Source organism: Cynara cardunculus, assembly GCF_001531365.2.
Source record: "Cynara cardunculus var. scolymus isolate 2C chromosome LG 2, CcrdV1, whole genome shotgun sequence".
In the NCBI taxonomy this organism is placed as follows: domain Eukaryota; kingdom Viridiplantae; phylum Streptophyta; class Magnoliopsida; order Asterales; family Asteraceae; genus Cynara; species Cynara cardunculus.
This window is the reverse complement of record NC_037529.1, coordinates 10,923,937-10,949,721: the sequence shown is the minus strand read 5'-3', so window position 1 is coordinate 10,949,721 and position 25,785 is coordinate 10,923,937. Positions and strand designations below refer to the sequence as shown.

Genomic DNA, 25,785 nt, shown 5'->3' with positions numbered 1-25,785 from the left:
CATTTCTCTAGTGGCATCCATGACCCTGAAACTAAGTTAAACGATGTCGAATTTGAACTGCAATATTTATAACTATTGAACTATATGACTTGTAAGTGAAATGTCTAAAATACTTTTCAAAGATGGCGATTTTTTTCTTTGAAATATTTGTTATGAAAGAAAAGATAATTAAATTTAGAGCATGATATAAAAATGTACATAGATGGCGAGCCTTGATTATGGAAAATGTGTTGATCGGTATATATAAATACATAGAGTGTGAGTATATAGCAACAAACCATGAAGGTCACACAAAACAAGTTAACATCCATCAAAAGCTAGCTCCTACTCAACATCCCGCTCGTCTTTGCATGGAAGGACTAATCGATTGAAAGTTGAAACCGAATGGTGGGTTGTTGGGTGCTGGCTGGTGCGGTTGGCTAGTGTTGGTGCGATGGGCAACAACATGATGGATTGCGATGATATAGAGTCCGTATCAGGTTTAGTCGTGAAATTGTTAGGATTTTGAGAAAAGAGGAAATAAGGAAAATGAGGAAAAAATGAAAAATATNTAACATCCATCAAAAGCTAGCTCCTACTCAACATCCCGCTCGTCTTTGCATGGAAGGACTAATCGATTGAAAGTTGAAACCGAATGGTGGGTTGTGGGGGGGGGGGAGACGGTGAGGAGTTGTGAGGCGGCGAAGGGTGAAAAATTGATGAGTGGCGATGATATAGAGTCCGTATCAGGTTTAGTCGTGAAATTGTTAGGATTTTGAGAAAAGAGGAAATAAGGAAAATGAGGAAAAAATGAAAAATATTTATAATGTAATTGTTGGGTATTCAGATGGGTCGGGGGGGAATGATTTGGATACCCAACCCGATCATATATATCCAATAAACGTTACGGGTTTGGGCCTCAGGTGGTTTCAGGTTTTGGATGTCAAATAAAATAAAGAATCTTGGGTCGGATAATTCAGTTTTTTCTAGTTCTACTCACCCTAATTTCATCCTCCCATGATGGTTGTTATTACTACCACTCTCCCCGTCACCACCACCACCATTTGTCACCATCGCCACAACACCATTATTATTTAAATATCTTTTGATATTATTCCAGTCAAATTCCTATCAAATATAATTAAATTCCATTTCGGTTACTTTATATTACATTTATTTGATAGATTTCAATTTTAACAGATTCGTTATCGGACCTGAATGTCACATTGAGAAATAAACCCAAATTTGATTTATTGTTAAGGCCATTTGCCCAATAAAAATACGTTACTTAAACAAAATACTTGTGCTATAGTTGATTACGTTAAAATGATCTAACCCTAAACTTGACTGCAACAAAGAAAAATGGCCCTTTCGATCTCTCGTGTTATCGATCATTCGAAGTAGTCATCAGTATTTAAACTACTAAAAGAAATGGTTTCAATGAATTGATCCAATTTGTTAGCAAATCTTGACGATCTTCTCAAAACCCTAACATACTCTTCTCTGATGGAAGACGACGATGAGTTTGGAGATTTGTACTCCGATGTACTCCAGCCCCTTACGATATCGTCCGCACCTCCTCAGCCGCCTAACCGTTCGATGGATCCCAAGAATACAATTCCCAGCGATGATGAGGAAATTCTTTATGGTGCTACTAGTTCCAATCAATTAAACAAGGCCCAGAATGGTTCAAATCCGAACTTGAACACCGATGGAAATTCAGCCATGGTTGAAGAGTGCTTGGGAGAGCAGGTGGCGCCGGCGGTGGATTTACGAGCAAGTAGTAGCGGTTTGGTTAAATTGGAAGAGAAGGGTTTTGAAGAAGATTCAAATTATATGGATGATGATACTAAGGTAAAGGAGGAGGCTTTGGACGGTAATTTTGGGATTGAAGATACCGGAGGTGAGCAAGACTTGAAAATTCCGGGGTTGTCGTCGTCCGAAGCTAGGGTTTCACAACAGCGTGGTGAAGTAGGGGAAGGTGATGACGACTGGGATGATAGCGACAGTGAGGATGATTTGCAAATTCTGTTGAATGATAATAATGGTGGGGGTCTGATGGGAATGGAGGGAGGTGGAGGCGCAGATGATGCGGATAATGAAGGCGAGGACAATTTGGTCATTCTGGGTGATAATGATGATCCGAATCATCATCATGATCATCAAGCAATGGAAGAGATGCAAGATTGGGGTGAAGATGCTAGTCAGGCTGCAGAAGGAGGGGGAGGTAGAAAAGATCTATTGGTGGGTGATGCCGCGAAAGCCAATGGTGGTGTAGGAGCTGTGATTGCACCCAAGATTGGATACAGTATTCATGGTTATCATCCGTTTCATTCTCAGTTCAAGGTCAGTCATAATTGTAACAAGTGTCGGCTGAATTTGAAATGTAAATTGTTCCACAATAGACTGATACCTAGTTAGAAAAGTTGGTTATCATCTTGTAAGGAATTGAATGAGCATGACCACTATATAGTTGGTTATCATCTTGTACCGATTCCTTCTCATCAATGAATGGAAATGCTTTCTTCCTTGCTGAATATGTATTTTGGGATTCCAATGCATTAGCTTCTGTTTGGGTCTGTGGCCTACTCTTTAAATATCTCAGTGAAGATTATTGGCTACTCTTAGATACTAATAGCCTCTTGAAGGTACTGTTGATTTTCTTGCACTGTGCATTAATTATGGTGCAAGATAGGAGTATGAATGGTGGTAGCAGAATGCAAACGTCAAGATAAGTTATGGCCAGACACCGAGGGATACAATTAGAAACAAGGATATACGAGATAAGGTTGGTGTGGCACTGGTTGAGGAAAAGCTGAGGCAACACTGTTTGAGGTGCTTTGATTATCCCCAACATATACATCCAAAGACACCCAGTTGAAGAGACTTTTACCACGGAGAGGTTGTTAGAAGTAGAGGTTAACCAAGTCGACATGGGAGAACCAGTTGAGAGAGATTTACATGGTTGATGCATACCGATTACCAAATGAGTTAAACCTAGATATGAGTGTGTCGAAGGTTGCCATTTATGTCCCAAATCCTGGGTTTCAAGGTCTAATGTTTAGTTTTAGCTTGCACAGTTCTATAAGTTTTTTGGTTACCTTTTTTAGCCTACCCCAATTAGTTTGGGATAAAATGATTGTTGTTGCTAATTCATTAAGGTGTTAGATAACCTTTCCTGTAACTATTAGGAAGAAGCTTTGAGATGAATAATAATTCTACTTTTTACATGATGCACAAGTTGTGAAGAACATCTTGGTTATCTTGGTTTATGTACTTCCAACTAGTTTGAGAAACTCACAATCTATGTTCACTGCTATGATAGCTGTCGATGCAAAAACTACATAATTGATACACACGGTTAACAGCATACAGTTTTTATATCATTTATTCTCTTAGAACAACATACTGATGCACAAAATGACAAAATATGGCTGGGTGTGCTAATCTGGCTTTTGACTTCTACAACTACATCTCCCATGGTAATACGATTATGGGTTGAATTCTCAATAATATTTTCCATAATTTGCTTCATATGAAATTTGCATCAAAGTACTTAATATTTTTCTTCTGTCTTTTGGGTATTTCTTCATGGCTTATTTGGTGAAAGGATGTATCATGAGATTTAGCAACAGATGATGAAATAATGATAATGAGCTTGGTTCTGTAAGCAAATTATGGGTATCATGTTTTAATGTATGGGAGTGTTTGAATACAGTATGTGAGATCTAATATTGTTTTCCTTTGTATAGTCTTCATTCTCTGTGGTTGACATTATTAGCTTATTTGCATGCGTGCTCTGCTATCTATTTGTGCTCTATTTGTTAATAATATTAATCTCTGTATAACTTTTAATACTCTATTAAACAAATGTATAGTATGTGAGACCTGGTGTGCCTGGAGCAGCTCCCATAGCAACTGGTGGAGCCCCAGGCCAAGTTCGTCCACCTACAAGTGTGCCACCTTTCACTGGTCGTGGTAGAGGTGATTGGCGGCCAGCAGGATTAAGAAATGTTTCTCCGATGCAGAAGAACTTCCACCCAGGTCAAGGGATGCCCGGTTGGGGAAACAATGGAGCTGTGCGAGGACTGGAGTTCACCCTTCCTTCACATAAGTAAATACCATACCATACTACTATTCTTCTTGATAAGCTATTTGGTTATATACAACTATACAAGCCTCCTAGATTTTTATCTAATACTATTATACTGTTTAGGTACAATGTAATTTCTTTTCTATTAAGTTTTTCAAAGTTCCTCTTGCTTCCTATGCAAGTTAAATGTCAAAATTCTACAGTTGTGAATGTAAGTTTGCCATGCTGAGAATTTAGATGGATTAAGACGGTTATTCTTGGATTATAAATAAAAAAGCAGCCTTTTAAAATATGTGTGGGGAGGTTGGGGCCTTTGCCTTACTGTGTGCTTATATAGATATCCAGAAACCCAAAACCTATCTAATGAACTCCATGTTATTGATATTACTTTGTGCATTGAAAGAAGTGTGGGAGCATCATTTTTTTTGGGGGGGGGGGGGGGGTGATCACGTTTTTATGTTTGCTTTTGGGTTGCATCTTTCTATAATAAGTTTTGGTTTCGTTTTTGCCATACAACTAGTTCTGAATAGAAGGTTTATTGTTATTGAGACAAACTTTTATTTTGTGGATTAACCTATCATTATCTTAAGGATCTACTTGATAAGTGGAATGAATAATAGGCCTGAATGAATTAGAGGCTACGTCTTGAATTAGTGCCAAATTAAATGACAATGTGATAAATGATCTTAATGCTAGAAAATTACCCTTTTCTCTTTAAACCATTTAGAACAAGAAGACTATTTGATAAAACCGAATAATAAATGTCTAATGATCTTATCACAACACATTTTAATGATAACTTAAAGTATAAGTAGAGGATGATGTCAACAAAACATTGATACAATAATTACATCCCAATTTGAAACGTTTGTTGATAGTTGATCAACAATTTGATAACCAAAATATGAATCAAGAGAACATAAAAACAAAAGAATCAATGAGAAGGAATACAAACCGCCCAATCATGTAGATACCAATCAACGGAATCGAGTGATCCCTTAAATAATAGTAATCCAATTAAAGCTACATAGTTCTATCTTGAAGCAACAAACACACACACACACACATATATATATATATATATAGAGAGAGAGAGAGAGAGAGAGAGAACATAAAAACAAAAGAATCAATGAGAAGGAATACAAACCGCCCAATCATGTAGATACCAATCGACAGAATTGAGTGATCCCTTAAATAATAGTAATCCAATTAAAGCTACATAGTTCTATCTTGAAGTAACACACACACACACACATATATATATGTATGTATATATATATAGAGAGGGGGGGCTTCTTTTGAGAACTCATGAAATTGATAACCTTGAGAACTTGTGCATCATGTGCAATTTCATATAATCTTTTTCATCTACGACTAGATTTTAGAAAATTGATTAACATATATTTGTTTCACAATATGCTTGTTTAACATGTACTCGGTTCACAATGTGAACCTTTTTGGCATGTTTGTCAAACAAAAGTACACGTAAAAAAGTTTCACACTGTGAATCGAATACATATGAAACAAACGCATTGTTAAACAAATATATGTTAATCATTAAATACTATGCTTAGATGGAAAAATATTCATGTGAAACAAAACCTCAAGGTAGAAGTTCTCACGGATCTCGCAAATTTTGGAGTTCTCAAATGATTAAGCCCCTATATAAAATCCTCAAAAACCAAATTCTGTACATCATGTTTACACATTAATCAGCGTTATAAATTTTGTACAAGGTGGTTCAAACTTCATTCCTTTGACCTAAAACTCAGCAGCAGTGGAGGTAGTCATAATCAGCCAGTTGGATCTTTAACAGCAGCTGGGTGGTTCTAACAAATATCTAACTGTCTCTTGAAACTTCCTACAAATTGAAATTTTCAACAACATTGCAAAAAATGAAACAAAAATAAAACATACTTTCTACAGAAGCTGAAAACTTTACTCCATTCTGAACCAACAAAAACACAGCATGAGGTGGAGGCAGTTTCATTCCATACTAAGGGTATATAAAATACTTGGTTGAAACCACTTCAAATCCTGAGGTGAAAAAGAACCTATATTTTTGGAAGATAGTATACCCTTGTGGTAAATGAAATATGTTTTTGGAGAACCCATCTTAACAACACAGCAACAAAGAAGAAGAAATAGCTGTAGTTTTTGATATTGATATGGAATTATACAAGCAACAAACTGAAGTGCAATGATATCAAGAAGAAACTTCAACATATTGACTATCGTACATTACATAGTCAAAGTGATCTCTTTTGCTCACGTTATTTTTGTAAACTAAGCTACCCAACTGCTTCACAAGTTATGTTGAAATACTTCTCTGACTTCATAATCCCAGATCTCATCTTAACTGAAGCAACCAGTTACATAACACAATCATCAAGCAAACATACATCACATGTTAACGACGAGGAATGCATTTTTGTTATGCTACTAATACTTGTACTTGCTCTTCTATTCTGCCCCATCCTGGCTGAGGAAGAGTTACAGGCGCCTAAAACAAAAAAAAATATGCTGATGGCGGACGGGCATATAATGTGTAATGCTTCACTCATTTACGATAAATAATAAATAAAAAGGCCATTCCATTTCGACAAAAGACCCACACCCAAGTTCCATAGCTTTTTGTCTGCTATCCCGATCATGATTTTCCTACCCCCAGAGGGCCTAAACAGAAGGAAAAAGGTGTAGCTTCGTAAATAGTCAAAAGAATTCCATTTAGGGGCTGTTTGATTTTTTTTATCCACTAAGTTCTGAATCTATTAAGTTGCCTCTAAGCATTAATCTGTCTAGATAAATTAAGATAAATTGTTGTTTGATTTTTGTTCTGTATAAATAATCCGAACAACAAAAATTACCATTTTAACCTTATGTCTATATAAGTCTTGAATGAAAATAAACTGTTTGATAAATATTTGAAATGACAAAATTTAAAAGAATATCAATTATTTAAAATAACATAAATAATATGAATTCAACGAGTTCATAACACAATATTTAATAACTTAAAATATATTTAAAACAATAAAATATTATTGTTTGATTACAATTTTTAATTTATGCATGTTGGTACACTACTTATTTTCTTATGAGATGTGTGATTAAAAATTGTAGAACAAGTTTGGAAAAGTTGCTAACTTAATGCATTAAGATAGGATGAGCTAACTTAACATATTAAGTCAATCTCTTAGTATTAAGTTAAAATCAAACACCTTAATATAACTTAACCAATTAAGCTAACCGCCCATTAAGCTTATTAAGTTAAAAACAGACACCCCCATACTCATGCTTACATAAATTAAGATACCCAATTTACTCTCTTATCAATTAGTCCATGGTATCATGGTTGTAAGCATACACAAGCATCATAAAAGAGTGTCATTTCGTCAGTGCAACATATACATTCTCACACATAAAACAGGATACAACAAAAATATTTAGCTAAAGAACTGCCACGGTTACGGTAACCCCCACGGTTACGGTAACCCACATGAATTCTTCGTTAAAGAGATAAAACAGCCCATACAAAGTGAAAAAGTACAATAAAAAGTGACTATTTATTTGAGGTAAATATATATGTTCATTTTCACTAAACATATTTTGAACGGTTAAGTAATAACACTTAAATATAGAACAATTTAATAGAAACATCGAGATAAATTTGTGGGTGTTGTATAATGCTGAAACTCATTAGACTATGTAGACTTGAATACTGTTTAACGTTTGTTGAAATTACTCACTAGCGGTGGTGATGGCATAAACCTAAAAATCACAATTGAAATTGAAAGAATTAAGAACCGAAGAATGAAGATGAAGTACTTAGTACCTACCTGAAGTAATAAGGCTGGCTACAACTGTGGAGATTGGAAAAGTTGACGTAGATAGGAGATGAATGTAGATGAAGGGGTAAAATTTATCAGCTGGGCAATTTTGTTACATTAGCGAATTCAATTAAGGTAATCATAACAATTAAGTTTTCATCTTAATGGTTAAGGTTTTTTTAGGCTTTTCTAATAAACAACACCACATCTGACTGGCATAGTTGTCAAATTTCATTCAACCCATTCAGACCTTAACAAACAGTCCTTAGAAGATATTACTGCGGATTGATTATGAAATATGAATGTTAAATATACATTCTGAATTATGAATAAGAAACAATGCAGCATATTCAAAATTCAAGATTGAAATTAGAGACAAAAAATGAGTCCACATTCATCGATTGAATGATACTATAAGTTCTGTTATTGGGCTATTGTTCTGATTTTGTCTTAACCCAAAGACTTTTGTTACTCTTTGTTGCCTTCTCTTTTCCACCTTAAGCTGTTAGGTTGTAAATTTTTTAAACACTAGTTTGGTGCCATGTTCCTCATACCTAGGGACTTCCAACATCTTCATATGCCAACTTAATGCTGAATCTATTTTTTGTCTTTTAATCTTTTGTAGACAGTAACAGATCACTTGGTGATGTTATTGAACTCTATGATTCCCTCTAGCTTTAGTCACCAACTGTTCAAAAAGATCATATCATAACTATCTTCAACCTTACTCACATTCTTCAATCAAACCTTTAAGTTTTTTCTGGTATCATATTCAAAGGTTAGAAGGGTATGGTCAAGTATAATGTGCGTTATTCGTAGACCTGGTTCAGACTTCAGATTTCAGTTGAAACATTATTTATTAGAGGATATGCATGCACTTCTCTAATCATCCACATACCATGACAGTATTCAACATTAGGACTATGTGTTTAAATTCATAGCCATAGCCCATAATCAATAAGTTCATGTTCCCTTCTTTTCAGTATGACTGTTTGCTACTTCCAAATTTGACTACCTAGAATAGCCTTTGGTGATGTAAGAATATGATAACACTTCTTAGTTCTGGTATATCGCTCCATGCTGGACTGCTGGTATGTGTCAAAAACTACAAATTTGTGGTGTATCCCAAGCAAAAAAGTTGAGCGGCTTGGCTTACAGAATTATAGTTAAAATCCCGATTAAGAATCCATGGATAGTCATTATTATGAAGGTCTGTAACTTGATTAATTAAATTAATGTGTTTATAGCAACGGCTCATGTAATATTATGCCAACGCTTCAGCTAGGAGTCTTGAAAATGACTTAATTATTGGTTCTGAAATATTAGTTCTTTTGGTAGCTATTTGTTGATATATCATCAATGAACTTGACCAATCAACTAAACACATTTCTACATACATACATACATACATATATATATATATATATATATGTGTGTGTGTGTGTAAATTTTGGCTACGATTGTCTTAGATTTCCTAAAGTTGGTGGAAAAATTTCTCTTAGTATGTGGTAGATCATTCATTTAAATATGTAATCATAAAATTTTGTATGACATATGGTGTTCTTTCCTTGTTCTAAACATGCACACTCTGACCATCATACAAATGATGTTAATGCAGAGTGTGAAACTGATGCTTTTTGTGCTTAATTTAAGCCGGTCCTGACAATTACCTTGTCTTCACAAGATATCATTTTCTACCATTATAATATCTGACACTAGCTCTTTTGGGTCTCCTACTACTATATGACACTACTAAATTTGAAACTTTGTGTATCCATTTTTAATATCCTGTTGCTTTCTCAGGACTATATTTGAAGTTGACATTGATGGTTTTGAGGAAAAACCATGGAGACTCCAAGGTATTGATATATCAGATTTTTTCAACTTTGGTTTGAATGAGGAAAGCTGGAAAGAATTCTGCAAACAGCTGGTAAGTGATGGATGCATATTTTTTGAAGCTTGAGATTGTGTATGCATACATATATCTCACTATTCTAAAGACATGATGTATGCGTGCTTGTATACTTTGTAGGACCAATTTCGCCTGGAGGCGACTATGCAAAGCAAAATTCGTGTCTATGAAAGTGGGAGGACCGAACAGGTATCTGCTGCTTTTGTGATATTGATTGCGTAATTCGTGATAATGAGTCATGAAGAAATAATATGTTTATGTTATTCAGCAATATGATCCAGACCTGCCCCCAGAGCTAGCGGCAGCAGCAGGCATTCATGGCATCTCATCCGAAAATCAAAATATTGGAAAGGCCAATATACATGGCAACTTAGCAAAGGGATTTACACGTAGTCGGATGCAACTGGTATGAAGAAAATAGCATCTTGAAGATCCTGATTCAGTTTACATATTCCAATAGTTTTGCCATCAGATTTAGTATGTTATATTGATGAGACAAAAAGGTTTCATGATTGCAGAATTGGCAATTTAACTAATTGATATCTTGACATTCCAGCCAGCTGGAAGAGCAATACAGGTAGAAACTGGTTCTGGTGAACGTCTTCCATCCATTGATACACGGCCACCACGACCCCGTGATTCAGATGCTATTATTGAGGTGATGGTCAAAATTGTTTTTCTGTATCCTATCCTACTTAAATAGCTGATTTGTGTATCTTGCCAACTTGGTTGATGTTTTTCTTTCACAGATTATCTTGCAAGGCTCTGCAGATGATGAATCTGTTCCAGTAGATGATATTGCAGAACAGCCTGATGATGATCCTTCAAGAGAAAATCCCACAGAAGGCCTCGAAATTGAAGAAGACAATGCTTCAGTAGGTGATCATTTTGATAGAACCCTGCAGGCTTATAATGACAGGAAGAGGGAAGGCGTAGGAAGAAGAGCACCTTCTGTGGGTTCTATCCATGATGAGACAACTGCAGGAGATAGGATATCACCTTTCCATTCAGAAGCACAGGTTGGAGATCATCCTGATTCAAGGGGAAAGACCTGTGCATATCCCAGGAAGAAGCTCAAGTCTCCTCATAATCACAATGAGAGGTATCATATATTGTTGCATGACATATCATGCACTTCCTTGAGCATGTGGTTGTTCCCCACCTTGTGAAAATATATCAACTTTTAGTGTTGCTTTTGGTGGGTGGGTTAGAAGTGAAGTCACGAGGTGCAGACAGTTGGGGGGAGGGTACTAAGGAGACATGTTTAGACACTTCTTCAATATATTATAGCATGATAGAGGGTCATGTATGCTGGCTCAATTAGACACAGGGATGGGAATTTCGTGACTTTGTTCTATTTCTTCTAAGCTTTTCCACCAAATAAGGACTACCTTCTAATCCATCATCTTTGCAAAGCCAAAATCTGATGGGATTTCTTTTAGGTTGTGATTTGCACGACTAAGTTCACCACACTGGGTAGTTTCATTACACCATTTGAAAGCATGCAAAAAAAAGAACTGATCCTGACATATGTTTCTCATCTAATCACTTAGGTGTACAGAAAGCCATTGTTCTGGATTGGTTTTGCTTTTGGAGTATATTATATGTGTTCTCACTACACAAGTAGCGTCCTTCTGGATCAAAATTTGTTTTTGTTATTCTATGATCGTAACCTCCGTTGCTAGCTTTTCCAAAAAGCTAAGCAGTTGGATTGGAACAGCTGCAGATGTCTTTACTTCAGCTTATACAAGTTTATTTATTTGGTAATTGTACCATAGCTCTAGCAAATTCTGCAACATTGTATTATTGATTGAACATATTGCACAGCTTCTCTTTAAGAAGACTATTAAGTGTTTCTTATCCAACTACTTTTTAATAAACAGGGCTACCTGTTAACCAGCTAGTGTAGGTGGTAGTCTACGTTTCAGTCCTCAAACTCTTAACACATGTCTCAGCTCCATTAGCTATAACCTTGGCTGCTCTTTCTGCTCATCTGTTGTCCTATAGAACTTACCCAAGCTGGGAGCTTGTGGTTGCACACTCTGCTAATGTGTATGACTAGTTGACTACTTCATTTACTGTGCTCTTATCCTCTGACTTAAATCCTCATATGTTTTGGTTGTACAAGGCTATATATCCATCTAATGTAGACCTGATTGCTCGAGAATCTTATACCACTTCATTCGCTATGCTCTTATCATCGACTTGTATCCTCATAGGACCCCATTGTTTGGAATATCTTAATGTTTGTGCATTGCTCTCAGATTGGTATGTGTATCAGCGCCTGCCTTTCTTTTGTATGGGAATGATCCATGGTTATAAATAATCTTTGTGCTAGAACAATGTATGCCCTGATCAATTTTACCTAGTTCGCTTTAATGGTATGGGTGCAGAATCAGTGTGCTGTTTGGAAGCACATGAGGTATGCAATTTACTTTAATTTGATACACCAATATAGTTCATATGCCTAAATAATATGATTATAAAATAGTAGTCTTATAGGGCTGATATTATTTGGATATAAATAAAATAGCAAGATTTGGGAAAATGAAAGTTTTCAATTCTACTCCATTTGTTGTATCCTAGTTTAACAACTTGTAAGATTTTTTTGCCTTCAGTATTGAGAGGGCCTGTATTGAAGATAAAATAATTTTTGAAAATCACATCTCTAGCAGTTGAACTACTATTCTGAACTCACATATGATGATGGCTTCCAGAGTCAGATATGCATGAGGAAGCACCGAGATATTGGTTTTGTGATCTGCATTATGGAGGGTTCAGTTGACTAGCAGATACTGGTGCAGCAACAACAAGAAGCCTTTATCCCAAACTAGTTGGATATCATTTTATCTTCTTGATTATATTGGCGGTTTCAAGAGCTTTCTCCCTTGAAATTGCTCAATGTAATATCATGTTGATGCCAAGCTGTTAACGTGGTCGATTGCAGAAAACGCGGTCGGGACTGTGATTTGAAATCGTGGTGGTATAGCGGTGGCATAGTGGTAAAGCAAATTAGGTTCATAAAATAAATACGAATACACACACACACACACATATATATATATAACTTATCGGGCCTGTTTGTTAGCAGCTTAATGAGCTTAATGGGACTCGCAGCTTATTCGGTCAGCTATACATGACTGTTCTGTAGTGGCTTAATGATATAGACTTCTAGGGGGAGTTTAATGCAGAAAGGACATGCTCATTCCATCTATGGAAAACCCTCTTAAACAAAAACCTTTCCAATCTATTCAGGCAGATTAATCCATACAGACAGCTTTATTCATACATGACTTGATGGAAAACCAACCAAACAACCCCTTAATATATTGTATACCTAATACATATCAAGTCAAACAATATATTGAAAAATAAACTACTTATTAATTACAATATATTGAATGCTAAACTGTTATGTGTTGAAGGGGAGTTCGATTGAGTGCAAGTCGATGAAGTTTCCACCGAATCGAGAGTGGAGCGTGGAACCGATTGGAGTTTTTGAAGGCGATGCGTGAAATTGGTCTGGATTTGGAATTGATCGAATTCTTTTAAGTTTTATCCTAATAAAAGTCCTTTGGGTCAAATAGAAGTCCTAAAGTTTAGGTTAAATGAAAGTAACTTTGGTCTCGAACAAAATAGCCCACTCAAAGTAGCCCAAAAACCAAGAGAAAGACCAGGAAAAAAATTGCGGTATTAATGACTGCTATTTCAGATCAAATAGCGGTGTTTAGCGCCGCAATATGCGTTACCACTATTCCAAGCTGCTATCTGCAGAACACTATTTTCTGAATGACAGCTACCGCTATAGCGCACAACTAACTGCCTGCTTGCCTGCAATGAACGACTAGGAGGCATATTGTGTTAATAGGTTCTTGCTTCCACATTGATTAGTCGGTTGTTATGATAATTGATGCCTATAGGAGATACAAGTCTTACAGACTGTTGGTTTGAATAGGAATCTCTTAGGACCATTATTGAAACAATTGTATATTTGTTGGCAGGGAATTACCATTTGCCCTAACACCACCCAAACCAAACAAGTGTGGTTGCAAACAACCAACACCGAAATGGAATGTACTGATCAACAAGTGATATAATTTGTGATGATAAATGATGTGGACAGCAAGCTAAACAACATAACCATATAACGTGGTTCCACAATCTTAAGATTGTGTACATCTCCCTACGAAACCCGAGAGGATGTTTATTATCAGTAAGTAGCAGTTATGAAGTAATGCTTAACTGATTGAGTACAACAATCCAAATGGTAGCAAATAACTTATGACTTCCTGGTCACATGAGAAAATGTATCCCAAGTTGTTTTTGTTTGTTCTCATGTCAAAAGGAACCCTAGAATCCAAGTAAGTCCCCCGATTCCATGCCTGCGAGATGCAACTCGCGTGCGAGACACTAATTATGTACTGATAGTTGCCATCCTTACATGTGACCTCCAAGTCGCTGAACTAAGTTGTATGTAACCTAAAGTGCATCTAGTTTCACACGATTCAACAGTATTAGCATTTGTTGTGATATTGCTTGATATAGTTCCAGCATTGCTTCAAGTTTTTTGAAAATGGTGAAAGCCCTCTTGTTCCTTGTTACATACGGCTCCAATGATGGGTCATAGCTGTTACCTCGTGTAATCTATGTGATGTGGGTGTTTTTATATGATTTATGTAATTTGCTCCTTGAGAGAGCATCTGCTGTGTCGTTTTCTTGCTGAACTTGCCCCTAGTTTTATTTTTTACTTTGTCATTGATATTTTCATAATATTATTTTAGGCGGACAAAGAGAAGAGCTCAGGACAGATCACCCCATTCAGCTCATGATGGAAGTTTTCAGGATAAGGAGTTTGCTGATAATCAGAAGGAAGGATCACCTGACAATGTTGAAGGTAAGCAGAGTCCTTCTAGGTCTCGTCTTACTTATGGCAGTGCGGAGGACCAGGACTTTAGCCAGAATGATGCTATTAAAGATGATGTTGTAGATGCTGATGGAAGCACAGCAATTGAAAGGGAGGAGATAGCTTTAGATATAACTGCCACTGGCACCTCTAAAGATGAAAACCAAACACGTCCCATGAAGAACCAAACACTTACCTCTCGAGCTGCACGGTCTTCTGTTGAAAAGTTTGACAATAGAGAGGATCCGAGGACTGCAAGAAGTAGTGATAACAGCAAAGCAAGGTCCGGAAGCAGCAGAGATCAACGCAGCATGCAAAATAGTGTTGAGGAGGAAGTTGTTCAAGCCAGAAGCTCTGTGCACGGTGGAAACACCAGGAGATCTTTCGGTGAAGGTGAGCGTTCTATTCGAAGTAGAGACCGTGATGAGAGACAAGAGAGTGACAGACATCGAAAGGCAATGGAGAGGATGGAAGATCCATATTCTCGTAAAAAATGGGATTCTAACTCTACATATCACTCAAAATCTGAAAAAATTTATAGACAAAAGGGGAGAGAATCTGAAGGAGCATGGCAAGATGAGGATCTACATGTAGGATGGACAAGGGCTGAAAACATCAGGAAACGGGACCGTCTTGAGGAATTGGCATCTAGACAACGGCATAAGATTCGAGAAAGTGAGAGGAGTGATAAAGATCAACATTACTCAAGGAAAGTATTGGAAAATGGTAGTTGGAAAGGTGACCGTGACAGAGATTTGGTATCCCAACATAACAATGGCAGCATAAAAAGTCGCCATGACGAATTAGGCATCCACAACAAAAGAAGGAAAGAAGAGGCACATACTTGGAGGGGGGGCCATACTGAACGAGAAGAAGCTTTGCATGTCCATAGAGATAGTACCAGTCGCCAGAAGCGAGAGAAAGATGATAACTTGGACCAGCGAAAGAGAGATGAGCAGGCAAGATTAAGGGAAGATGACCAGCACTCTTTCAGGTATAAAGAAGAGGGCTTGCTACCAAGGGAGAGTGTTGAAAAGCAAAGGGAAAGAAATGAGTGGAAGGAAAGAGAAGGACGTGAAGGAATGAGAAGTGGACGAGCAGTAGAAGACAAAGCTTGGATTGGCCATTCTAGATTGAAGGAAGATTACAGAAGTACGGAAAGAGAGTATCAGTTCAAAGACACAGTCCGGGAAAAACCAGGTAGAAGGGATAGAATTGAAAATGAAGGCCTTCTGCGGCATACAGGACGTGAAGATGCGTATTCACATGGAAACAAGCTGAATGATGATGAAGGAATATCTAGGCAGGAAAGGGGAAATACCGGTAGTGGTCATAATTCCGGTGCTACTGATATGCATAGGTTGCAGGATAAAAAACCCAAAGAAAGCGTAAGGAAGAGTAAAGAAACTGATGGTGTTGCTCACAGTTCTTTGGCTCCTTCAAGGAGGAATCGAGAAGACCACAACAGTCAGAAGAGTGAGCGGGTATGTACATCTCTAGACACAACAAAATAACTAGAAAAAATCTTCACAGTAATTCAATAATCTTGAATGTCTTGGTACTTCTAGAAAAGAGTTGAATAACAAATTATTAGTTACTTACCGGTTCTCTTGGACCTTGGAAGGCCAATAAACCTTGTTCAGATTCACTCGTCAGTAACAAGTTATAGAATGCGCGTTGTTATCAGATAAGCGTATAGACGAATCTTGATTTAGGTTTTCATCTACTTATGGTTTTGATAGATAATTTACTTTATTGCATGCCTTTTCAACATGGTTATGGTTTCTGAACCTTTTGAATGGAGGACTTTGGCTAGTGTAAGTTCAGATAAACAAATGCAATCCACATGCAGTCGCACTGATGATATACGAATCCTGTAAGGTTCTTTTTCTGTTTCACCAGAACTGGTGTTGGTAGTTTGCCAACTATTTTGGGCATAATAAATGTTCTAACTTTTTCAGAATTACCATCTAGCAGCTCAGAATCTAAGTATCAGTGTGAAGATATTTCAGAGTAAATTGCATTTAGTTTCATTTCACGGTTACTGGTGACAAGGTGTTCTTAACACATTTACTTTGAAATATCAACCTGTAATAATATATCATCTCCGAACATGAATATCTAATATTTTTAAGGTGCTGAATGAATGCATGTGCATTTGCTGAATTTGCAAGGACCTCTGACCTAAAAAAGGCCCTTGACAGAGGCTAAAAGATTCTCATAAAGCTCGACTAGATGCAGATGGGTGATCTTGTCTTTTCTGGATCATGGGATGAGTTGGGACTTGATGGAACTGTAAATCCCTCAGAAAGAATCTAGCTATGAGTAAGAAAGATTTCGATGCCAATTAACTCGTAACCTTTATGGTTATGAGATATGACCCTCATCTGAAAATTTGATATGGTGTATATCCTGTACAAGGCACAATGCTCTATATGCCATGGGGTGTATTAAGATTATACATCCCACATAAGGAAAGAAGAAATCTAGCTCTATAAAATCAGTGATAAATGAAGCTATTGTTTAGAGCAAAGAAATATAAACAGCTACTGAATAAAATTAATCAGAATTCCTTCCACTCAGAGCCTAAGGAAGAAGAATGCGAACTTATGCAAAAATATAATTAAGTTGCTGTTTTTTTGTGGAAGGAGTCCAATACTGCATTTTATTATCACCTCTGATATAGGTGATAATATAGCTCTAGGTACTAATCCTGCATCTACTTTGAGTGTAGCATAACGACAGTCATACACATGCTTTTAAGTGTTCTTATTTGCAATTTTTTAGTTCATGCTCAAATATAGCATTTTTTTTATTCTATAGTTTTGAATTTTTAAGGTCGATTTGCTGATTGGAGTAGTTTATGGAAGGTCTATTTAGTATTTGATATGAAGTAATGAATTTCTATGATGAGCTTAGTTTTTTCTCTCTTAAGGCATTTTACTGTACATGTCATGTTATGTCGTTTGTTCCCTAATCTAGATCTTAGCATCTTTGTCGAAGATCCAAATAATCATTTTCTTATATTTGCAGCACTCGTTGTCAATAAATATCCAAATAATCATTTTCTTATATTTGCAGTACTCGTTGTCAATAAATATCGCTCTTGTGCTTATCCTATAAAGATCATCCTTTCTTGTCAAGTAATTTCATAATTTGTTATCCAGTTTAAATTACTATTCCTCCATGTTCCGAAGGACGCAGGATTTGATTTCACTTTTTCTTCTGTGATTGCTTTTTACGTTGAAAACGTTACCCAATTGTTTCCTTCTCAACTAAATGGTAATTCTGTAGAAAGTTCCAAATGCTTGTGAACTTCAATATTATAGAAAGATACCGTTTAAATAACAAAAAACACAAACTTAGGTTGTCTCTAGCCAAGCGTTGCAACTAAACAATGTCAATAAACTAAGAAAAAGATGCCAATAACGAAGGTTAGAACATTGTGGATAACTTTTACCTTCTAAAAGTGAAAGAAAACTTTGGCCGTGTTGCCAATGTGAAGGGAACATGTGCCCTTCTTCCCTTCTAGATGACAGTCCTCATCTAACATTAATTGTTTTAGTTGATTGATAAAATTAAGCCCGTTTATGGAGGATACAGAACCATAAATCCATCCTTGCTAGAACTGGTCGAATCATTCGGTTGCTGGCTTGAGAGAGAAAAATAATATGTCAACTCCTTTTTATTGTTGACTACTCTCATTTTCCTTTTCTACATTTATAGTGACGTTCCATCTAATGTGATTCTATTCTCTGGTAATGGTCGCAACTCTATAGCTATTCTGTTCTTCACCACCCTCATTCCCATCAGAAGAAACATGCCTACTGAACTCGCTGCCAAAAAGCTTCAACTTGTATATTCAACAATTTCAAACTATATATATATACGTGTGCACTTGTATGTGCTTATCCCTTTTTGCGGGGCTTGCCCTGCACACTATGCTTCCTTCCCTCAGCTATTATTTCTTCTTTTGGTTTCCATCAGGTGAGTTCGACCGGCGTGCTTGAGCAAGGAAACAGTGAACAGACGCGTCTGAATCGTCAATCTTCCAGAAAACACAGAGCAAACGCTTCACCAGAGGATGAACGGAAAGACTCGAGGAGAGGACGTTCCAAGCTGGAAAGATGGACAAGCCACAAGGATGTTGATTTCAGTTTAGGTGTTAACTCATCAGCCTCCTCGCATAATGTGGAAAAGACCAGTAGATATGACGACACTCAGCCCATGAAACCAGTGGACGAATCTTCCAAGCCACAAGAAATAGTCGAGAAATCAAACGCAAAACCTTTGGTGGAAGAGAATGATGATGTGAAAGTAGGTGAGGAGGGTAAACACTTGGACACAGTTGAGAAGCTGAAGAAGCGCAGTGAGCGGTTCAAACTTCCTATGCCGAGTGAAAAAGAAGCTCTGGCAATCAAAAAGATTGAAAATGAAGTTGGAACCCACGCTGATTCAACCATCAAACCAGAGCGACCTGCCAGAAAACGCAGGTGGACAAGTGGCTAGCCATGTGAAAATCAAGAAAATCTCATCACTTCAAAACCAATACTTTCGGTGTTTTGGTGTTGTCTGATTTATGAAGTTGTAACCATGATCCAGCCAGTTTCCTTTTCGTCACTCTTACACTGCTGTATCTGTATGTATATACATCTTGTGAAATTGTAACATTTTACAGCGGCCCGTGATGGCTGGAGATATGTTTTTACAGACAAACTGACATTATTTATTACTCTACAACTACTACAGTGTATTAATAGTCATTAGAAGAGGGTGTCCTCTTCAAACGACGGTGGCTGCTGGCCGTGACCGTGATTAAGAGGATAATGGCAGTGAGAGGTTTTGATGAAGCTCTGTATGTAGTTTGTAGAGCAGTTTTGTGGTGGCTAAAGGTTGAAGGGTGGTCTCTGGTTTTAACCGTCTTTTGGGTAATGCAAATGAGTAGTGTTATTGAACACTTATTTGTTGGTGTTGTTCCTTGCTATTTTACTTGCATTCCGACCAAAAGTGCACCAGATGACAACTCTTTGAAAAACACTGGGGTTTTCTAAAAGTTGGTTTTTGCGAGTTCCTCGTAGTTTGACACGTGTTCTCTGAAAAGTGCATTTTTGTCTTTGCCAGCTGACAACTCTCTAAACCCTAGGATTTTGTGAGGTCTATTTTTTATTTAAAATTCATCATTTCTAGTAAATTTGATACAAGATTCAAAAATAGAAGCATGAAATTGATATAAGATTCATCGGAAACATTGAACTTAACATGATGTAGTATATGTGAGAATCTAAAAGAAAAATACAGGTTGTTAGAGCTTGTTAATGGCCATAACCAATTTGGGTTTGTTCTTTATGCTTACGTTCTAGGAATCAATGATAAGTACTAGCATCTTAATCGGGAGCAAACTAATGTTGGGTTTTTAATTTATTGTTTTAAGTCGGTTTTTATCGCATGTTCAGTGTAGTTAATCAAATCCAACCCCCACCCACCCCCCCTCGTATTTACTTTTAGTTACCCGTTCGTGTACTTTAGTTCTTTGACAATGATAAGTTAAACCGAGTCCTTGTGGAATTAGTGAACTTACCGCTATTACAATTTGGTTTGTAATTGACCAATAGTTGGAACTTATTATTTGATGGATTCGGCGTCTGTCAACTATCACCTTGGGCAAGGGCAACAACAAAAGTACAAAAGAAGACAAACAAGTCTGCATATTAGACGGTACACCCCATTGACCAAAGCTACATGTTCGAAATGCAAGATGCCAATCGAGATGCTACCGTGTTGATCAATGTCAAAGAGCTTGCTCTTGTAGGAAATGACAATTGCCAGGGTTACTATGTGGTCATGTGATAACGCTGATGTTCAAATGCTACAAAAAGAACGATGCATCACATTTAGCCATGTCCTATTTCGCATTCGAAGTCTATCAGCTATGTGCACGGAACATGTGATTCATGTGGGGCCGACATCTCATTGGTTGTTATCTAATGAATACAGGATTGTTGTAGAATCTTTCATGAACAAAGGCAGAGCAGGCCAATCATGTAAGGGTTCGATCAAGAAAAAATATGGTTGATGTGGAAAGCCTGCACATACTCGCAATAATTGTCCAAATGAGTTACCAGTGGAAGTGTTGGCTTAAAGAGCGTCATGTAAGTCTTCCGACAGCTATAGCACCCAAGCTCATCCGTCTGATTTCAATGATAATGATGATTTTTTATTCCCGATTTATGATTTGTTTATATAAGTAAGGGCCATAACGATCATCAACACTACCGCCACCATGTATTTCATATCTTTGTTATAAATTTTCCATGTTTATGTTTATTCGAAATGACTTTCCATAGTTGTAATTGCATTTCATATTAAGTTCAGTGTTCCCTATGAATCTTATATCGATTTCATGTTTCTGTTTTTATATCTTATATCGATTTCATGCTTCTATTTTTGAATCTTATATCAAATTTACAAGTTACGATGAATTCTAAATAAAAAAAGACATTGTAAAATCCTATTAGAAAGTTGTCAGCCGATAAAGACAAAAATGCACTTTTTAGAAGACATGTGTCAAACTAAAAAGAACTCGTAAGAACCAACTTTTAAAAAGCTACTATGGTTTTTTAGAGAGTTGTCATTTGATGCACCTTTTATCGGACACAAACGACTAAGGAGGAAGGGGATTTTTATTACTCATTAGATTTGAACCTGGGACCTCGAGGTACTTTTGACCTTTGGAGCCAAGCTCAAACTAATCCGGCACCACCCTTGTAGTTCCTTTAACCCACTTTAAAGGTGCAATCGCTCGTAAAACCTGGGGTCAAGTGGTAAAGGAAAAGACAATCTATTTTGTAAACACTAGTTGAGCGGGAAACTGTTTTGGGAGAGTCCCAGGCGTGGGCGGACCTAATTAAGTGTCATGGGTGGCACGTGCCACCGTATCGTTTCTCCGCCGAAGGGTAAAAAATTTAGGTTTCATGAACTGTACAACCATATTAATTTGTTGTGTGCTACTGTATGTATTTTGAAACTACAATGAGAATAAGTTTTTTTGGTAAAGTTGGTTTGCAAGGCTTTTATTCCACCCCACACCCAAGTCCGAATCATATTAGTGTCATTTTCTTAGTCAAACGGTGTCACTGTTTGAAAAAAAAAATTATATTTTTCTTATGGTCAAATGGCGGCACCGTTTAATTTTTTTTTTTTGGGTCCGTCCCTGGTCCCTGGTCCCTGGCCTCTCGAAAGCCTGTGGAGATTGTAACTTTCACCTTGTCCTCAAGGTATGAAAATTCCGGTGTAAACGCATTACATTGATGGCTTTTGAAGGTGGTGGAGGTAGGCAGTGGTTCCCCATGAACATTGCCTAACCAGTGCAGAGCCCTTCACTTTGAGGAATCCAACAAATTTTGACCTTTCTTCTAAGCAACTTCCACGTGTATCCCACTATCAAAACTCATGTTAATGCGCCAAGGGCCTAACTCAGAAAGAAACAAACTCGTTTCATTTGCGATTGCGATTTCTTTGTGGCGATTCACCAACCGTTTCAATTCCGTCAATGTTGGCCTTAATCCTGGAATAGAACTTGAAGATTTGGACGATGGATGGTGAGAAGTCAACCAATCTCTTCGATTAACGGGTGATGAAACGTCAGATTAACCTTATCCTCCAACTGGGCCCAGCGACGGATTGTTTTGTGGCATGTGTCCCGCTCGACGGTAGAGGAAACGACGAGAGCAAAAATGCCAGCGATAGCGACGGTAAGAGCGGAGAGAGTGGTAACAACGGGGATGGTTCACCAACTCAATCATTCCTCCTTGGCCTTGATCTCCTTTTTCCATCGGCGGTTTTCTGTGAAAGTCACTCCAGAAAATTCTACCCTTGTTGAATCGGCTTCTAATCCATGTAATTTCTCCTTTCTTCTTTTTCCTCTCATCATCGCCTTCATTATTAGAATGCTCTCCTTTAATTGCTTCCTCGTCCATAGCCATTCCAAATTCAAAATTCGGATCTAATTTTGGATTCAGGTCTGGATTTGGATCTAGATACGGATCTGGATTCAGAACGCATATCTGGATTCGGATTTGAAACTGTATTCGTTCTTGGATGTGGACTTTTACGTACCTGAACCAGGGAGCATAGAATTTACTATTACTATTATATACTATTTACTTCGCCCGGCCAGCAGGCGGGCAGCGTGCTTATCTTGTGTGTGTGACAACACTACAGAGCAAGTGGCTCTTCTAGGCGGGCAGCTGTGTGACAATACTAGGGAGAAAGCAGCGCTTTCCTGTAACATGCTATGGTCTCAACGCACTTACGAGGTAGTGATGAGTTTCACTTCTCGACACTGTCATTTCAAATTCCTATACTCTTTCCAAGACCAGAATCCGAGTCCTTTTGAAAGGTTCTCTTCAGCGATCTTTTCAGTATGTCTTCTTGTAATTCATCATCTTCTCCATCGTCTGCATATTTTTGTTTATAGACCTAAATTTCGCCCACACGTATTCCAAATCTTCACAGCTCTTCAAATCTTCGAATCAAGTCGTCATTCTCCCTGAATCGAAGTGCACATATACATTTGATATTACACTAATGGTCAATCCGTTGGATTACTTGAATTTGTTGAATGATTACAATCTCCACAGGCTTTCGAGAGCCATGGGAGTTGGGACTCTCCCAAAACGGTTTCCCGCTCAACCAGTGTTTACAAACAGAATGCCTTTCCCTTTAATCCCCTCACCTATTTATACTATTGACTTATTGACCGACTTTTACCGGGGTATAACAAATTCCTAGGTCTGCCGAAGGCCAATCATGGTGTGATCTTAGGGAGAAAACGTGAATAATATATGTAACGTTTTTTAATTTCTTAAAGGAAAATTTAATAAATATGTAAAAAAATTGCCCACTTAACCAATAAAATTAACATGACAAAATGTAAACATTCCATAAAAAAGGTTAACTACTCACCATGCATAACATGAGAAACTATTTTATATATATATATATATATATATATATATATATATATATATATATATATATTAAAACAATGAATTATAAAATAATTATAATATATTATTATATCATCTATTTATGAAAACATTGAATAAAAATAAAGAATTAAGTATCATGTATTTATAAAAGATAATTAGAATATATATAATTATTTATAAAGTAATTAATAGATGTTGTAGTGTGGACTACTATTAAAAGTATAGGTCAATTGTATGTGTATAGATGGTAACTGCAAAAGCTGACGTGACACAATTAATCATTGTTTTTTTCTCCTTCAAATCGTGTGTATTAGATTATATTATATGTAATTTTATCAATATTGTATGTTTTAATATGTATAATTTTAATTTTAGGTGATGATAAAATTTAATGTTTAAATTAATTTAAGTATATCAATTAAACATATTTATTATGACTGTATTTATATTTTATTTAAAAAATAATATATATATATATATATATATATATTTTTTTAAATAAGAATAATTAATTTTAAATATTAAAAAAGTTTGTTGGGTCTAGGTGGCATTGTAACAACAATTGCAAAATTTACAAGTCAGGCAAGACTTTGGTGAAGTAGTCATTTACAATTCATTTTGAAAGGGTCTTGCAAGCCCTATGTGAATGGTCTAAATAAGATTGTACAAATATAAACTTCAAGAACTTTCAACAAACGGTGATTTAATTTTTATATTAAATTGATATTTCTATTATGTATTATTTTCTTCTATTGTAGTATAATTATATTTTGTATTTTTTAATATTCGTTGATATATTAATGCTAAATTATAAGAAAATCATGTATAATTTTGAATTTATAATTTAATAAAATAAAATTAAATCAATATTAATTAACAATCAAATTATTTATATTTTTTATAACTAAAATCTTATTCAATAAATTATTCGTAGGTGTTTTATAAACATAATTCATAAAAGATCAAAAAAACATGATGTGATATAAAACAATTTTTATTAAAAAAATTATCCCTTGCAATTTTTTAGGTGATTCTATTTGAACACATATCTAAATGCTATCTCAACACCTATCTATCATTAATCATTACTTAGAGAGTGTTGGATAATTGCCGAATGATTTAGAGATTCTCATGATATTATGCAAAATAAAATATAATTGTTTGGTAATTATTTACAATAAAATTCGGATGCTGAATGGTTAAGGGAGACCGATATGCAAAATTATTCAAAGGATTTTAGAATTATTAAGAGACATATCTTTTTTTGTCGAACAAGATTCACTTTTTAACGATTCAGATATTGTCTCTTAATAGAACTATTAAGAAGTAAAAAAAACAACCATTTAATAATTTATTTATTTATTTTATTTTATTACTCAATCATCATAACTTAATGATTTTTGTTTTTTTAAGAACATCTTATACTATATTTTTTTTCTAAAATAAAGTACTAAAAGTTAAAATTTCTAAAAATAATTGTATCCAACTCCAACAGCTACTCTATTTTATCAATTCTAACATTAACTATATTATTAAAATATTTAATGCATATAATAAATTTTTTTCTCTCTACTAAACATTTATTTTCAATACTTTTTATTGGTAGGAAAGTAAAAATAATAATTTCTCTTTATTTAGAGTTTTCTCTAAATTTAGAGATTTTTATAATCTCTTTCTCCTTTCTCTATTCTAGCATACAAGATAGCATAACTATTGTTGGAGCAAAAAAACTGTTAAAATCACTCTTTTTTTATTTTAGCATAGTTGTTGAAAATGTTCTAAATAAATATTAGATTATTACTATAATTTTTTATCAGTAAAAAAATATTATTATTATTAAAAATCTTGCTTAATTATTATTATTAAAATTAAACACTTAATAAATAAAATTACCTTTATCAAATAGCGCGAATTTTATTATTTAATTTTTAAAATTACATAATAAAATAAACAATTAATAGCAAATCAAACAGTTTTTAACATGTTTTTTTTAATAAAAAACGATTTTAACATGCAATTTTAAATTCACAATTTCATAAAGCTCCCACCATTGTAAAGTTTCACTTTATTCCCCCCCC

General features: G+C 35.8%; 1 protein-coding gene and 1 long non-coding RNA gene across 4 annotated transcripts; both read left to right on the top strand.

Annotated features, from left to right (window-relative positions):
• The first annotated feature begins 1,319 nt into the window (after window positions 1-1,319).
• LOC112505764 (FIP1[V]-like protein) lies at window positions 1,320-19,454 on the top strand. Of its 3 annotated transcripts, XM_025109731.1 has the most exons (10): window positions 1,320-2,325; window positions 3,858-4,093; window positions 9,706-9,832; window positions 9,935-10,003; window positions 10,083-10,220; window positions 10,371-10,472; window positions 10,564-10,916; window positions 14,596-14,708; window positions 14,802-16,201; window positions 18,705-19,454. In XM_025109731.1, the coding sequence occupies exons 1-10, from the start codon at window positions 1,486-1,488 to the stop codon at window positions 19,224-19,226; spliced, it is 3,900 nt and encodes a 1,299-aa protein (XP_024965499.1). In that variant the 5' UTR covers window positions 1,320-1,485; the 3' UTR covers window positions 19,227-19,454. The 3 variants fall into 3 exon arrangements, with proteins under 3 accessions (XP_024965499.1, XP_024965501.1, XP_024965498.1); XM_025109733.1 differs by having other exon boundaries at window positions 4,008-4,093; window positions 14,596-16,201; XM_025109730.1 differs by having other exon boundaries at window positions 14,596-16,201.
• A 2,799-nt stretch (window positions 19,455-22,253) lies between these two features.
• Window positions 22,254-23,241, top strand: LOC112507898. The gene is made up of 2 exons (XR_003068576.1): window positions 22,254-22,613; window positions 22,736-23,241. It is a non-coding gene; the product is annotated as an uncharacterized LOC112507898 (long non-coding RNA).
• The last annotated feature ends 2,544 nt before the right edge of the window (window positions 23,242-25,785 follow it).